The sequence below is a fragment of the Rhinoraja longicauda genome, chromosome 19 (assembly GCF_053455715.1).
Source record: "Rhinoraja longicauda isolate Sanriku21f chromosome 19, sRhiLon1.1, whole genome shotgun sequence".
In the NCBI taxonomy this organism is placed as follows: Eukaryota; Metazoa; Chordata; class Chondrichthyes; order Rajiformes; family Arhynchobatidae; genus Rhinoraja; species Rhinoraja longicauda.
In genome coordinates this window covers 11,669,034-11,684,767 of record NC_135971.1, presented here as the reverse complement: position 1 = coordinate 11,684,767, position 15,734 = coordinate 11,669,034, and the positions used below count along the sequence as shown (strand labels likewise).

Genomic DNA, 15,734 nt, shown 5'->3' with positions numbered 1-15,734 from the left:
GCAGTATTTGTTAACTACGGAGGGTTTAAGGTGAATGAGAATGTGTATCATTGCGGAATGTATGGAACTGGAAAATAAAAATAAAAATAGAATTATAAAAAAATAAAATTAAAATAAACCACCATTTGCAGTTCCTTCCTACATCATCAGGAGATTATGTTGAATCTGTATAAAACACAGGTTTGGACCCACCTGGTGCATCAAGTCCAGGGGGGGGGGGGGGGGGGAGGGAGGGAGGGGGAGGGAGAGGGAGTAAAGGCTGCAAAGGCTGCCAATTGGGCTCTCGAATCTGTGTTCCGTGTTCCACTCTCACTGATCCCACGGTGGCGCAGCGGTAGAGTTGCTGCCTTGCAGCGCTCGCAGCGCCAGAGTCCCAGGTTCGATCCAGACTACGGATACTGTCTGCACGGAGTTTGTCCGTTCTCTCCGTGACCGCGTGAGTTTTCTCCGAGTTCTTCGGTTTGCTCCCACACTCCTCCCAAGACGTTTGTGTGTGTAAAATTGTCCCTAGTGTGTGCAGGATAGTCTTAACATGCGGGGATCCCTGGTCGCTGCGACTCGGTGGGCCGAAGTGTCTGTTATCGCCTTCTATCTCCAATCTAAACTAAATTAAACGAAACTGACCAGAAGATAAAGTGAACCTTTGCAAACTGCAATAAATGTTAAAGGGTCATATAATATCCTTTAAACAATACACGCAAATATAGATTGCCCCGAAGACTGGTGCATGAGAGAGAGGTGCATTGTTGTGGATTAACATAAGACCGGAGGGAGGTCTCCGTCCATCCTGATCCCGGGCTGTGAACAGAGATGCGGGCGGCGGGTTCCACTGCCCAACAGGTGCAACGCCTCCTCAGTTACACCTCCTTAGCGCTGGTCCCTGTCCCTTTCTGTCCTGCCTTAGACATTCCCAGGGCAATCTCTCCGCTTTCGTCTATATTCAGGCCGATTTAATGTCTAACTGACCCCTCCCTCGAGTGATTAGTTGGAAGTGGCCAGGATACCTTCACACTGAACACTTGCAGCCAAATAACGTCATTGCCGGAGACGGCAGCGCGCGCAGTGGAAAACACTGAACCAGGAAGAGGCGGAGTTACAATGGCTGCGAAAGACCAGGTCGAGAGTTGGACCGAGGAGGCAGTTTGTCCCATCTGCATGGATTTCTTCACCGATCCGGTGGCACTGGAGTGCGGCCACTACTTCTGCCGCCCCTGTATCACACAGAGATGGGACAGGGAGGAGAGAAACTCCTGCCCGGAATGTAGAGAGGAGTTTGAAGAACGCACCCTCAGGGTTAGTCGGGCCTTGGCGAGACTGGCTGAGAAAGCTCGAAAACTGAGCCTGAATCGGACAAAGGGAAGTAAACTTCACTGCGAGGAACATCAGGAAGAACTGAAGCTGTTTTGTGAAACGGACAAGACACTGATCTGTGTGGTTTGTGCAGCTGCGCGGGAACACACGTCTCACAGCTTCATGCTGATAGAAGAAGCTGTTGAAATCTACAAGGTAAAAGCAAACCGATTCTGATCACATCATTGTGTCACTTCTTGTTTATTTTCTGACAATTTTATTCTCTGATTTAAAACCCTAACCCAGGCTCAGGTGAAATCTACCTTCGAATCTCTCAGAAGGACAGAATCAGAGATCTGGCGAACGGAGGCGGAACAGAAAGAGAGCTTTTCTGAAGTTCAGGTTTGTACTGTCGATTTAATGTTCTGGTGTACATTTCATCCCTGCAATGTGTGTAATAATTTGGCACCTCTATAGTGCTCAGTAGTCGAGGGCCAAAACTCTTGGGAGAGGTTGAGCAACCAAGGACTTTACTCCCTGGAGCGCAGTAGTCTGAAGAATGGGCTGTGGCAGGTGTATAATATCACGAAACGGAATGATAAGTTGGATGGTCAGTCTTAGTAGGAGGATCGGGAAAGTGAGGGTATAGGTTTTAGGTGAGAGGGAAAAGATTTCAAACGAACATGAAGGACAAATTTGGTAGTGTGTTCATGGAAAGAGCTGCCAGATGAGGTCGTTGAGTCAGGTACCATAAGAACATTTAAAAGGTATTTGAACAAATTCGTGGAGAGAAAGGTTTTTTACTATTTGGACCAAATGCGGACAGGTGGAAATAGTGCAGATGGGGCGTCTTGGTCGGTATGACCCCTTGCTGGATGACTCTGTGAAGTCTGACATTCTAAGTGGTGCTGCTGTCTGCTAGTTCTGGTGACCTGGTTCTGTCCAGTGAGGGTGAATGGAGAAATTAAATGGAACAGGTTGCAGAGAATTGAATTGGGGAAATGGGAATGATGTGCTTGTACATTGCTTTCACAAAATATTTCAGAATTATCATGACGAGCTCTTTAATTGCCAAGGTAATGAAAGCTATGGTTTAAATACATGTAAATGGGATTTGTGTGGATACATATGAAGCCCAGCATGGACATGATGGACCAATTGGCATATTCTGCGCTCAGAATGATATAACAACATATAACATATAACATATAACAACTACAGCATGGAAACAGGCCTGTCCAGCCCTACCAGTCCACGCCGACCATTCTCCCTGACCTAGTCTCATCTACCTGCACTCAGACCATAACCCTCCAATCCCCTCCTATCCATATACCTATCCAATTTACTCTTAAATAATAAAATCGAGCCAGCCTCCACCACTTCCACCGGAAGCCCATTCCATACAGCCACAACCCTCTGAGTAAAGAAGTTCCCCCTCATGTTACCCCTAAACCTTTGTCCCTCAATTCTGAAGCTATGTCCCCTTGTTGGAATCTTCCACACTCTCAAAGGGAAAAGCCTACCCACGTCAACTCTGTCCGTCCCTCTCAAAATTTAAAAAACCTCTATCAAGTCCCCCCTCAACCTTCTACGCTCCAAAGAATAAAGACCCAACCTATTCAACCTCTCTCTGTAGCCTAAGTGCTGAAACCCAGGCAACATTCTAGTAAATCTCCTCTGTACCCTCTCCATTTTGTCGACATCCTTCCTATAATTTGGCGACCAGAACTGCACACCATACTCCAGATTCGGCCTCACCAATGCCCTGTACAATTTCAACATTACATCCCAACTTCTATACTCGATGCTCTGATTTATAAAGGCAAGCATACCAAACGCCTTCTTCACCACCCTATCCACATGAGATTCCACCTTCAGGGAACAATGCACAGTTATTCCCAGATCCCTCTGTTCCACTGCATTCCTCAATTCCCTACCATTTACCCTGTACGTCCTATTTTGATTTGTCCTACCAAAATGCAGCACCTCACACTTATCAGCATTAAACTCCATCTGCCATCTTTCAGCCCACCCTTCCAAAAGGCCCAAGTCTCTCTGTAGACTTTGAAAATCTACCTCACTATCAACTACTCCACCTATCTTAGTATCATCTGCATATTTACTAATCCAATTTGCCACACCATCATCCAGATCATTAATGTAAATGACAAACAACAGTGGACCCAACACAGATCCTTGGGGCACTCCACTAGACACTGGCCTCCAACCTGACATACAATTGTCAACCATTACCCTCTGGTATCTCCCATTCAGCCATTGTTGAATCTATCTTGCAACCTCACTATTAATACCCAGCGATTTAACCTGCTTAATCAACCTTCCATGTGGAACCTTGTCAAATGCCTTACTGAAGTCCATATAGACAACATCCACAGCCTTGCCCTTATCAATTTCCCTGGTAACCTCTTCAAAAAATTCAGGAAGATTAGTCAAACATGACCATCCAGGCACAAATCCATGTTGACTGTTTCTAATCAGGCCTTGATTATCCAAATAATTATATATATTGTCCCTAAGTATCTTTTCCATTAATTTTCCCACAACAGACGTCAAACTAATAGGTCTATAATTGCTAGGTTTACTTTTAGAACCTTTTTTAAACAAAGGCACAACATGCGCAATGCGCCAATCTTCCGGCACCATCCCTGTTTCTAATGACGTTTGAAATATTTCCGTCATAGCCCCTGCTATTTCTGCACTAACTTCCCTCAATGTCCTAGGGAATATCCTATCAGGACCTGGAGACTTATCCACTTTTATATTCTTCAAAAGTGTCCGTACCTCCTCTTCTTTAATCCTCCTAATTTCCATCACTACTCTACTTGTTTCGCTTACCTCACATAATTCAATATCCTTCTCCTCGGTAAATACCGAAGAAAAGAAATTGTTTAATATCTCCCCCATTTCTTCCGGCTCAGCACATAGCTGTCCACTCTGACTCTCTAATGGACCAATTTTATCCCTCACTATCCTTTTGCTATTGACATATCTGTAGAACCCCTTGGGGTTTACTTTTACATTACTTGCCAAAGCAGCCTCATATCTTTTTTTCGCTTTTCTAATTTCCTTTTTAAGATTCCTTTTACATTCTTTATATTCCTCAAAAACCTCATTTACTCCCTGCCGCTTATATTTATTGTATATCTCCCTCTTTTTCCGAACCAAGTGTCCAATTTCCCTGGAAAACCACGGCTCTTTCAAATTATTATTCTTTCCTTTCCACCGAACAGGGACATAAAGACTCTGTACTCTCAAAATTTCACCTTTAAATATCCTCCATTTCTCTATTATATCCTTTTCATAAAACAACAATTTCTATTTCACTCCTTTTAAATCCTTTCTCATCTCCTCAAAATTAGCCTTTCTCCAATCCAAAATCTCAACCCTTGGTCCAGATTTGACCTTCTCCATAATGATATTGAAACTAATGGCATTATGATCACTAGACCCAAAGTGCTCCTCAACACATACCTCCGTCACCTGACCCATCTCATTTCCTAACAGGAGGTCCAACACTGCCCCTTCTCTGGTAGGCACCTCTACGTATTGCTGCAAAAAACTATCCTGCACACATTTTACAAACTCCAAACCATCCAGCCCTTTAACAGAATGTGATTCCCAGTCTATATACGGAAAATTGAAATCACCCACAATCACCACTCTGTGCTTACTACTAATATCTGCTATCTCCTTACATATTTGCTCTTCCAATTCTCGTTCCCTATTTGGCGGTCTATAATACACCCCTATAAGTGTTGCTAAACCTTTCTCATTTCTGAGTTCCACCCAAACAGCCTCCTTAATCGAGCCTTCTAGTCTGTCCTGCCAAAGCACTGCTGTGATATCCTCCCTGACAAGCAATGCAACACCCCCACCTCTTGCCCCTCCGATTCTATCACATCTGAAACAATGAAATCCTGGAATATTTAATTGCCAATCGCAACCCTCCTGCAACCATGTTTCACTGATCGCCACAACATCATACTTCCAGATGTCAATCCAGGCTCTAAGCTCATCCACCTTTCTTACAATGCTCCTAGCATTAAAATATACACATTTAAGGGACCCATCATTTCTTATTCTCAGTTTATTTCTTTTCCCTTCTTTCTCTCCTACATATTGGGTCTGAGTGTTTCCCTTTTCTGCCTCCTGCCTCACACACTGCCTATTAGCTATCTGTGTTTGAGTCCCTCCCCCCAACCGTACTAGTTTAAAGTCTCCGCAGTTATTTTAGCAAATCTCCCCGCCAGGATATTGGTTCCCCTCGGGTTCAGATGCAACCCGTCCTTTTTGTACAGGTCATACTTCCCCCAGAAGAGGTCCCAATGATCCAGAAACTTGAAACCCTGCTCCCTGCACCAGTTCCTCAGCCACGTATTTATCCTCCACCTCACTCCATTCCTATTCTCACTATCGCGTGGCACAGGCAGTAAGCCTGAGATTATTACTTTGGAAGTCCTTTTTTTTAACTCTCTTCCTAGCCCCCTGAATTCTCCTTTCAGGACCTCTTCCCTTATCCTACCTATATTGTTGGTACCTATATGTACCACGACCTCTGGCTCCTCTCCCTCCCCTTTCAGGATATCCTGGACACGCTCAGACACATCCCGGACACCGGCACCAGGGAGGCAAACCACCATCCGGGTCTCCCGACTGCGTCCACAGAAACGCCTATCTGACCCCCTCACTATAGAGTCCCCTATTACTACTGCTCTCCTCTTCCTTTCCCTACCCTTCTGAGCAACAGGGCCGGACTCCTTGCCAGAGGCCCGGGCACCGTCGCTGCCCCCAGGTAGGCTGTCCCCCCCAACAGTACTTAAACAGGAGTACTTATTTCCAAGGGGTACAGCCACCGGGGTACTCCCTAGTCCCTGCCTCTGTTCCTTGCCCCCCCTAACAGTGACCCACTTGTCTACCTCCCGTGGTCTAGGAGTGACCACCTCCCTGTAACTCCTATCTATAACCTCCTCACTCTCCCTGATCAGACGGAGGTCATCAATCTGCCGCTCCAGGTTCCTAATACGGTCCCTTAGGAGCCCCATCTCGTCACACCTGGCGCAGATGTGGATGTCTGGAAGACTATCAGACTCCCAGATTCCCCACATCTGACACCCAGAACAAAAAACTGCCCTGGCAGTCATACTCTCCAAACAAAGCCCCGCGCTCAGTTACTAAACATATATATTTTCATCTTTCATCTGACAGGAAGAGTCACACAAACTTCAGTGGCAGATCACATCCCAGTTTGCTGAACTGCACCAGATTCTCACTGAGAAAGAGCAGTGCTTACTGGGAGAGATCCGGGAGGAAGAGAAGAAGATTGTAAAAACAATGGAGAAAAATCTTCAAGAGATTCAAGAGAATTTAAAGTCCATTCAGGAGGAACTCTCAAAGTTACAGGAACAGATAGATCACAAGGACGGCGTGATATTTCTGAAGGTGAGGGGTTACACTACAGTTTGGTGAAGTGAAGGTGCACAGGCACAAAATGGTGGGTTAAATTTTCTGAAATAAATGCCGCATTTACCAGTAATTCAGAACTGGGTCAATGTTCCGTCTGTTCCAACTACTCCCCACATCCGACAACAATGCCCCAAATTCCAGGAATCCTCATGTATTCATCCCACTTCAACTTAAATTTATCTGCAATATTGTCTTCAGGCCGTCCTGTGAGTTCCAAGTTCTCTTTACTGCATTTCTTATGGAATTTATCAAAAGTTCATCTTACATTTCAGCTTTGATTTTTGTTCCCCCCTGCATGTAGTGATAATATTTCCATCCCCCACCCATTTAAATCCGACGCTGATCCTAAAATATTCCATCCCATTTTCTCTTGACATCTTCTCCAGGTAAAATCCCACGACCTGCCCGGTCTGACTCGTAGGTTGCATGATCGCGCCTATTTTAATCAACATTCCTAATGCTTTGCCCCGTGTTCGATGTCTCTACCAGAATATCCACTTCCTGTCTGTGTGGCACAGGCAAAGAGTTTGGAAATGGGAATTTTCAGTTGTTTTTTTTGTAGCAATTTGGCGATACACCCGCTGTCGGGATCATGACGATCCATCTCAGTCTATTGACATTTGTGTTTTATTTATTTCAGGAGGTAGCTGGTCGCAAGACGAGGTAGGACATGCTTTTGACTGAAATAATGTATGTTTTAAAAGAACAGCTCAAATGCTCAGTTTATAACCAGCTGTTAAACATTTGCAGGTTCAGTGATGAAGCCAAACCAATGTTGGTGGTCGGTGGCAAGTTGTCAAATGAAAAGCTTGATCACACCTTTTTCTACAACATGGCATTGAGAGAAACATGTGATATCATCAGGCGAGGTAAAACTGATACCTCTTAACAACTCTTTGTGTGAAGAAAACTACGTTATCCAGAATTGATATCCCCGCATGAAAATAATGTTTTGATGATCCAGCCTAGATCTTTTTGCAAACTTTGACAGACTTCCTCGCAACCCATAACATTTCTCATTCTCCACAAACGTACTATACACACCTCTTACATTCGCATCCAGATCACGAAAATATACAGCAAAGGTTGCTGTACCAATCTGTGATACACACCACCAGTCACAGACCTCCAGGCAGAAAAATCATCCTTCTACCGCTACCTTCTACCTCCAACCACCAAGCCAATTATGGCTCCATTTTACCAACTTGTCTTGGATCCCACCTGCCTTCGCTTTCTGGACCAGCCTTACATGCGGAACATTGTCAAGTCCCTCAGTGAAGTTCATATATTGGTTCACAATGAGATCAGAGTGTTCTTGGTTACACAGACGCATCAAATCCACCCTCCTATAAATAAAGCAAGTAACCAGTAGCAGATTGCCTCGCCCACCCAGGACACTTCCATTCAATGTGATCACGGTAACTCCACCCCATATCTCTACCTCCTCTTTAACCATCTCCAATTACCCTTCACAACAGTCTCCTCATCTTCCAATCTGTCTCTCCCTCGGCATCTACCCGCAAGATAGACAATAGACAATAGGTGCAGGAGGAGGCCATTCGGCCCTTCGAGCCAGCACCGCCATTCAATGTGATCATGGCTGATCATTCTCAATCAGTACCCCGTTCCTGCCTTCTCCCCTTACCCCCTGACTCCGCTATACTTAAGAGCTCCATCTAGCTCTCTCTTGAATGCATTCAGAGAATTGGCCTCCACTGCCTTCTGAGGCAGAGAATTCCACAGATTCACAACCCTCTGACTGAAAAAGTTTTTCCTCATTTCCATTTTAAATGGCCTATCCCTTATTCTTAAACTGTGGCCCCTGGTTCTGGACTCCCCCATCATTGGGAACATGTTTCCTGCCTCTAACGTGTCCAACCCCTTAATAATCTTATACGTTTCGATAAGATCCCCTCTCATCCTTCTAAATTCCAGTGTATACAAGCCTAGTCGCTCCAGTCTTTCAACATATGACAGTCCCGCCATTCCGGGAATTAACCTAGTAAACCTACGCTGCACGCCCTCAATAGCAAGAATATCCTTCCTCAAATTTGGAGACCAAAACTGCACACAGTACTCCAGGTACGGTCTCACTAGGGCCCTGTACAACTGCAGAAGGACCTCTTTGCTCCTATACTCAACTCCTCTTGTTATGAAGGCCAACATTCCATTGGCTTTCGTCATTGCCTGCTGTACCTGCATGCTTCCTTTCAGTGACTGATGCACTAGGACACCCAGATATTTGACTACCCGCCATATCTCCATCCCCACCTGCAATCTCTCGTTCATCCTCACTTTTCGCATTCGTTCTCCCCCTCCGCATGCACCACCCCCTCCCGTTCCCGCTAACGCGTGGATTTTCTCATCTACTGCCCGGTTAAAAACGCCGGTAAAGATGTCTGTTGTCCACCCGATGTGGTTATGGGTGAAACCCCGGGCAGGGTTTCAGTTGTCCGCCCGCCTGTGCCTGAGGCTGAGCGGCCTCTCCCCCGGTCCCGGGGCCGCGCTGCCCGAGTCTCCCCCAGACCCCCGGACACTCTCTGATTTTCTGCTTCTCCCCCCAGTCCCCGTCACCCTGGATGTGGAAACAGCGCATCCGGAGCTCGAGGTGTCTGAGGATCGGAAGAGGGTGAAATGGACCCGGACCCGGAGGAGTCTCCCTGACACCGGGAAGAGGTTTACAGACAGTGCGTGTGTGCTGGGATCGGAGGGATTCACATCGGGGAGACATTACTGGGAGGTGGAGGTGACGGGGAGTCAGCTCTGGGGTCTGGGAGTCGCCGCAGAGTCTTTGGAGAGGAAGAGACGGGTCACACCGACCCCGGAGACTGGAGTCTGGAGCATCTGGCGGGGGTGGGGTGACGAGTTTGATGCACTCACCTCCCCTCCATCCAGTCTCCCCGCCCGTCCCATCCCCGGGAGGGTGGGAGTTTATCTCAGTTACGAGTCCGGGACAGTTTCATTTTACGACGCGGACTCCAAGTCCCATCTCCACACCTTCGGTGGGAATAAATTCACGGAGAAACTTTATCCTTTCTTCGGGCCTTGGGCACCAAACCAGTGGCTGAGAATCTGCTCCGGTTCCGCTCCGGTTGTGCAAAAGGGTCGGGTCTCGGGACCGGCGTCAGGAGCGGGGCTCAGGCGCTGTGGGGCAGTAACCCGGTCGACAACAGCCCAGCGCTGAACGGCTCTCATTTAATCCCCAAATTCCGCGTCGTAAAAACCCCAGTGAGCGCGGAAATAAAACCAGGGGGAATGTAAATGTGGGAAGAGTGAAATAAACAGCAAGTGGAATCAGAGCTGTCGATCCGTTCATTTTAACGTGTTAACCGCGTCCGTCAACGGAACAGAAATTACTTTTGTGAAAATATAAAGATTGAAACAATCGCCCTTCCCGCGGGTTCAGCAGCGGCCGCGAGTGGCGGGTCCTGAGCTCCGGGCTCCCCCGGGTTCTAAAGATTGTAGTTCGACGTCGATACATAGATCATTCTTGATTCAGTCGCCGCCAGACCCCTCCCCCACCTCTCCCTCAGTTACATCACGTCTGTATCGCTGCTGCTTCCTGCTTTTGTTCACCGCATTAAGTTCATAAGTGATAGGAGTAGAATTAGGCCATTCGGCCCACCGTCTACTCCGCCATTCAATTATGGCTGATCTATCTCTCCCTCCTGACCCCATTCTCCTGCCATCTCCCCGTTATCTCTGACACCCGTACTAATCAAGAATCTATTGGATCAGATTAAATGTTTATGTACTAAATGGTCACCATTATCAATATCTCTGGTAGGCCGGATTAATGCTATCAAGATGATTATTTTACCTAAGTTTTTATATATATTTCAAGCAATACCAATTTTTATTCCCAAATCCTTTTTTGATAAAGTTGATTCTAAAATATCTTCATATATATGGCAAAATAAAAATCCTAGATTAGGGAAAAAACATTTATTACAAAAATCCAAAAAGGAAGGTGGATTGGCATTGCCTAATTTTAGATTCTATTATTGGGCAACTAATATTCGTTACCTGAAATGTTGGCTGAACGACTTGGACTTATCTCCGAGTCCTCATTGGGTAGATTTGGAAACTAAATCGGTACAAGGATTTTCATTGGGCTCTATCTTAGGAACTTCTCTTCCTTTAGCTCCTTCTAAGTTACATAAACAAATTGACAATCCGATAGTTAAACATACCTTACGAATATGGTTTCAATTTTGGAAATTTTTTGGATTGAATTATTTTATTTTAGAGATACCCATTGTATCGAATTTTTTCTTTCACCCCTCTCTGATGGATCAAGCCTATCTAGTTTGGAGGATTAAAGGTATAGTACGATTTTCAGATTTATTTTTGGATAATTGTTTCATGTCTTTTGAACAATTATCTAACAAATATAATTTTTCCAGTCCTCACTTTTTTAGATATTTACAGATTAGGAATTTTTTAAACACGGTTCTTCCTTCTTTCCCTAACCGAGACTCTAAGGGTATTTTGGAGAATATGTTACAATTAAACCCCCTTCAAAAGGGTGTAATATCAAATCTTTATAATATAATTATGAAAATACACTCTTATCCCTTTTATAAAATTAAGAATGTTTGGGAAAGAGAACTTAATCTTACTATCCCTATTGACAATTGGAATAAAATTCTTCGACTTGTTAACTTTTCTTCTATATGCGCTAAACACTCTTTGATACAGTTTAAAGTCGTTCATAGGGCTCATATGTCCAAAGATAAACTGGCTCGTTTTTATTCCCATATAAATCCTATATGTGATAGATGTCACTCTGAGATAGCTTCTCTTACCCATATGTTTTGGTCATGCTCTTCCTTGGAAAGGTACTGGAAAGACATTTTCAGTACTTTGTCTACGGTTTTGAATATTGATCTACAGCCCCATCCCATTACTGCAATTTTTGGTTTACCAATGATAGACTCTACTTGTTTATCTCCCCCCATCTGTCGGATGATGCGACGAATGGCCCAATTCTGCTCCTATCACTTATGAGTAACTGTATTTAAGGTGCGTTAGGAGACTTCAATTTGTGTCTCTGGGTTCCTCATTCAATAAATAAATCGCTGCCTCAACACCTTACGCCGACTGCCTGTTGCTGCCTTGAGTTCGCCAGTTTCTATGGAATTAGTTAATAATCATGCTTAAAACCGGGATTAAGGCTGGACGGACATTGTAACGTTACACAGCGATGTAGTTTATTATCACGTGTACTGAGGTAACAGCGGGAAGTCATTGGGGAAGCTCCCGGCAGGCGCCGAGGAGTCGTCTGGAGAGGACCCAGCGGCGGTGAGGACGGGGCCGTTGGTCGAAGTCGAGGAAGTGGCCGCTGGTCGAGGACGGACGTCGGCGGTCGAGGACAGGCCTGCAGAGGGCGCCATGAGGTCGACAGGCTCGTGTGCGTGCAGAAGGGTGGAGGTATCACAAAATGCTGGAGTATCTCAGCAGGTCAGGCAGCATCTAGGAGAGAGGGAATGAGTGACGTTTCGGATCGAGACCCTTGGTTGGACGCGCGGCCGAGAACAAATAGGGACCGGCGTGTTGAGGGGGGGGGGGGGTGTCTGAGTGAACAAAGGGACAATTGGGGACTAAGTGGAATACTTTGTAACTATCGGCACCCATTATGTGGCGACTGTTTGCAGACTTGTGTATGCAAAACAAAGAATCACACCGTGACATGTCACATGTGATAATAAAGTATCATTCATTCGTTCATTCATTCATTCATTCATTCATTCATTCGTTCATTCATTCATTCATTCATTCATTCAATTATTCATTCATTCACTCACATTCATTCATTCATTCATTCATTCATTCATTCACTCATTCATTCGTTCATTCATTCGTTCATTCATTCGTTCAGTTATTCATTCATTTCGTCATTCATTCACTGACACGCTGACAGCAACATGGTGGTTTCGGTAGGTTTATGATTTCACGTGCACCGAGGTACAGTGAAAAGCTTTACTTACGTGCTGTCCATTTAAATCATACTGTACACGAGCACAATCTAGATGTACCAAGTCATACCAGCGGCCGCGCGGTTCAAGGGGAAATTCAAGTTCTGAAAGTGAAATTCTGTCAAGGCTCGTTCTTTTTTACGCACGATTTTAAAAACGAGAAGCCAATTGTCCATCAAGCCTGAGGATCACGAGTGGAAACGTGAAACATCCATGTCCCTCCACAGATGCTGCCTCACCCGTTGAGTCGAGCAGATTTTTTTTTTGTTGAGATTCCAGCAACTCCTGGCTCGTATCTCAACTCTCTGCCGCCACTCACTGTATTCCCATCAGCCCCACTGCCTGCACTCATTTCTCGCACTCGTACCATCACCCCCACTCCCCTCATCCTACCCTATTCCCCCTTGCCTCCACCCCCACACTAACCTACGCTGGGGTCACATCAAGCAGCCAGTTCACCGAGAGCCCCTCACGCCCTCGGGAAGTGGCAGGAAACCGGAGCACCCGCGGAAAAGCACGCGGTGACGGGTTATAGACAATAGACAATAGGTGCAGGAGTAGGCCATTCAGCCCTTCGAGCCAGCACCACCATTCAATGCGATCATGGCTGATCGCTCTCAATCAGTACCCCGTTCCTGCCTTCTCCCCATACCCCCTCACTCCGCTATCCTTAAGAGCTCTATCCAGCTCTCTCTTGAAAGCATCCAACGAACTGGCCTCCACTGCCTTCTGAGGCAGAGAATTCCACACCTTCACCACTCTCTGACTGAAAAAGTTCTTCCTCATCTCCGTTCTAAATGGCCTACCCCTTATTCTTAAACTGTGGCCCCTTGTTCTGGACTCCCCCAACATTGGGAACATGTTTCCTGCCTCTAATGTGTCCAATCCCCTAATTATCTTATATGTTTCAATAAGATCCCTCCTCATCCTTCTAAATTCCAGTGTATACAAGCCCAATCGCTCCAGCCTTTCAACATACGACAGTCCCGCCATTCCGGGAATTAACCTAGATCTGGGTGTCCTAGTGCATCAGTCAATGAAAGGAAGCATGCAGGTACAGCAGGCACCGAACCTTGCGGTACCCCACTGGTCACTGCCTCCCATTCCGAAAGGGACCCATTTATCCCCACTCTTTGCTTTCTGTCTGTCAACCAATTTTCTATCCATGTCAGTACCCTACCCCCAATACCATGTGCCCTAATTTTGCCCACTAATCTCCTATGTGGGACCTTGTCGAAGGCTTTCTGAAAGTCCACACAAGCAGAACCGGAGGCCAGGATCGAACTCAAGTCGCTGGATCTCGCTGGCGGCAGCTGTAATCACTGGAACACCCCGCCAGCCACGGCAGCGTTTGTGATGGGGCAGTGCAGTGAATTCATCGACTAAATAAGATGCACAGCACCCAGATAAATCGGTATCGATTTATGCTCCAGATATGTGACTTTCTTCACAGAATTTCCAAACGTCTCTGTGCGTGTGGCCACCTTCAGTACTCGGCGGCCCTCCGGATCACGGACAACACGGGGTACGAACACAAACACTGGAGGCAGTGATACCCCCCGCCCGCCCCAACCCGCCCGCCTCCCACCTCCGGCACTCACACCCCCCACCACCCGGCCCCACCTGCCGCAGTGTCTCCAGTCCCAAACCGGTTTAGGTTGATTATTTTAACGCGTACACTAACGTTTGCACACTATCCAGTCAAATTAGATAATACCAAAGATAAATGCAATCAAGTCAAACACGAGTACAATAGATAGGGAAAAGGAGAAGTTACAATGTGCAGCATATTAGTTCTCAGCATTGCAGCGTCACAACCCGCTCGCGTTTATACAATGTACCCGCATCTCTTTTAGGAGACCCCAGAGTGCTTTACCTGCGTAAATCACATTGAAGCGCAGCCAATAATGGGAACGGCAATCCAGAACCTCATCAATGAAGGCCCAGAGGACAACATCAGGAGATAGTCACAAAAAGCTGGAGTGACTCAACCGGACATGCATTGTTTCTGGATAGAAGGAGTGGGTGACGTTTCGGGTCGAAACCCTTCTTCAGACTGAGCTTCAGGGGAAAGGGAAGCGAGAGATATAGACGGTGGTGTAAAGAGGTATAGAAAAAAATGAGTGAAAGAGTCCGAAGAAGGGTCTCGAACCGAAACGTCAGCCATTCCTGCTCTCCATAGATGCTGCCTGTCCTGTTGGGTTACTGCAGCATTTTGTGACTATCTGCGATTTAAACCACCATCTGCAGTTCCTTCCCACATCATCAGGAGATTATGTTGAATCTGTATAAAACACAGGTTTGGACCCACCTGGTGCATCAAGGCTATTTCTGGTCACCACACTTAATGAATGGAGCGAGGGTCCTCGGGATGGCGCAGGAAATATTCATTGGAATGGTTTCAAGGCTGAGGAGATTCGGGTCGAGTTTGAGGCCGGAGAAGCGGATGCGGGTTCTCTGTGGAGAAGGGCATTTGAACGCTTTCACAGAAGGTTTAAGCTTGGGTCTGGTGTGGACTGGGGAAATGGGGGGGCGGGTCGAGGGGGGGACGTTTTTCCCATCTGTGCGAGGTTCAAATGGGCACTGATTTGAGAGGGAGAAGCATCAAGGTGAATATAGCTGGGAGTGTAGGAAGGAATTGCAGATGCTGGTTTAAACCGAAGATAGACACAAAATGCTGGAGTAGCTCAGCAGGACAGACAGCATCTCTGGACAGAAGGAATGGGTGACGTTTCGGGTCGAGACTGTAGGGAAATGCCACCCATTCCTCCTCCCCAGAGATGCCGCCTGTTCCGCTGAGTTACTCCTGCATTTTGTGCCTATCTAAGGGGAATAAGGCTTTTCAGTTTCGTTTATTGTCACGAGTATCGAGGTACAGTGAAATCCAGTCAGCAGAAGGACAATACATGATTACAATCAAGCCACTTACAGTATGTAAGTGTGTGAAACATATACACGACGATGGAATAACATTTAGTACAA

General features: G+C 46.2%; 1 protein-coding gene across 1 annotated transcript; it reads left to right on the top strand.

Moving 5' to 3' along the window:
- The first annotated feature begins 1,098 nt into the window (after nt 1-1,098).
- LOC144602842 (zinc-binding protein A33-like) lies at nt 1,099-10,062 on the top strand. The gene is made up of 6 exons (XM_078415963.1): nt 1,099-1,506; nt 1,597-1,692; nt 6,517-6,750; nt 7,415-7,437; nt 7,525-7,643; nt 9,339-10,062. Exons 1-6 carry the CDS (start codon nt 1,099-1,101, stop codon nt 9,956-9,958), a joined length of 1,500 nt encoding a protein of 499 aa, XP_078272089.1. The 3' UTR covers nt 9,959-10,062.
- Nucleotides 10,063-15,734: the final 5,672 nt, after the last annotated feature.

Coding starts and splice junctions, on each gene's coding strand:
- LOC144602842 (XM_078415963.1), top strand. CDS start 1,099: ATGGCTGCGAAAGACCAGGTCGAGAGTTGGACCGAGGAGGCAGTTTGT. Junction 1,693..6,516: donor AGAGCTTTTCTGAAGTTCAG/GTTTGTACTGTC, acceptor TTCATCTGACAG/GAAGAGTCACACAAACTTCA. Junction 7,438..7,524: donor GTAGCTGGTCGCAAGACGAG/GTAGGACATGCT, acceptor AAACATTTGCAG/GTTCAGTGATGAAGCCAAAC.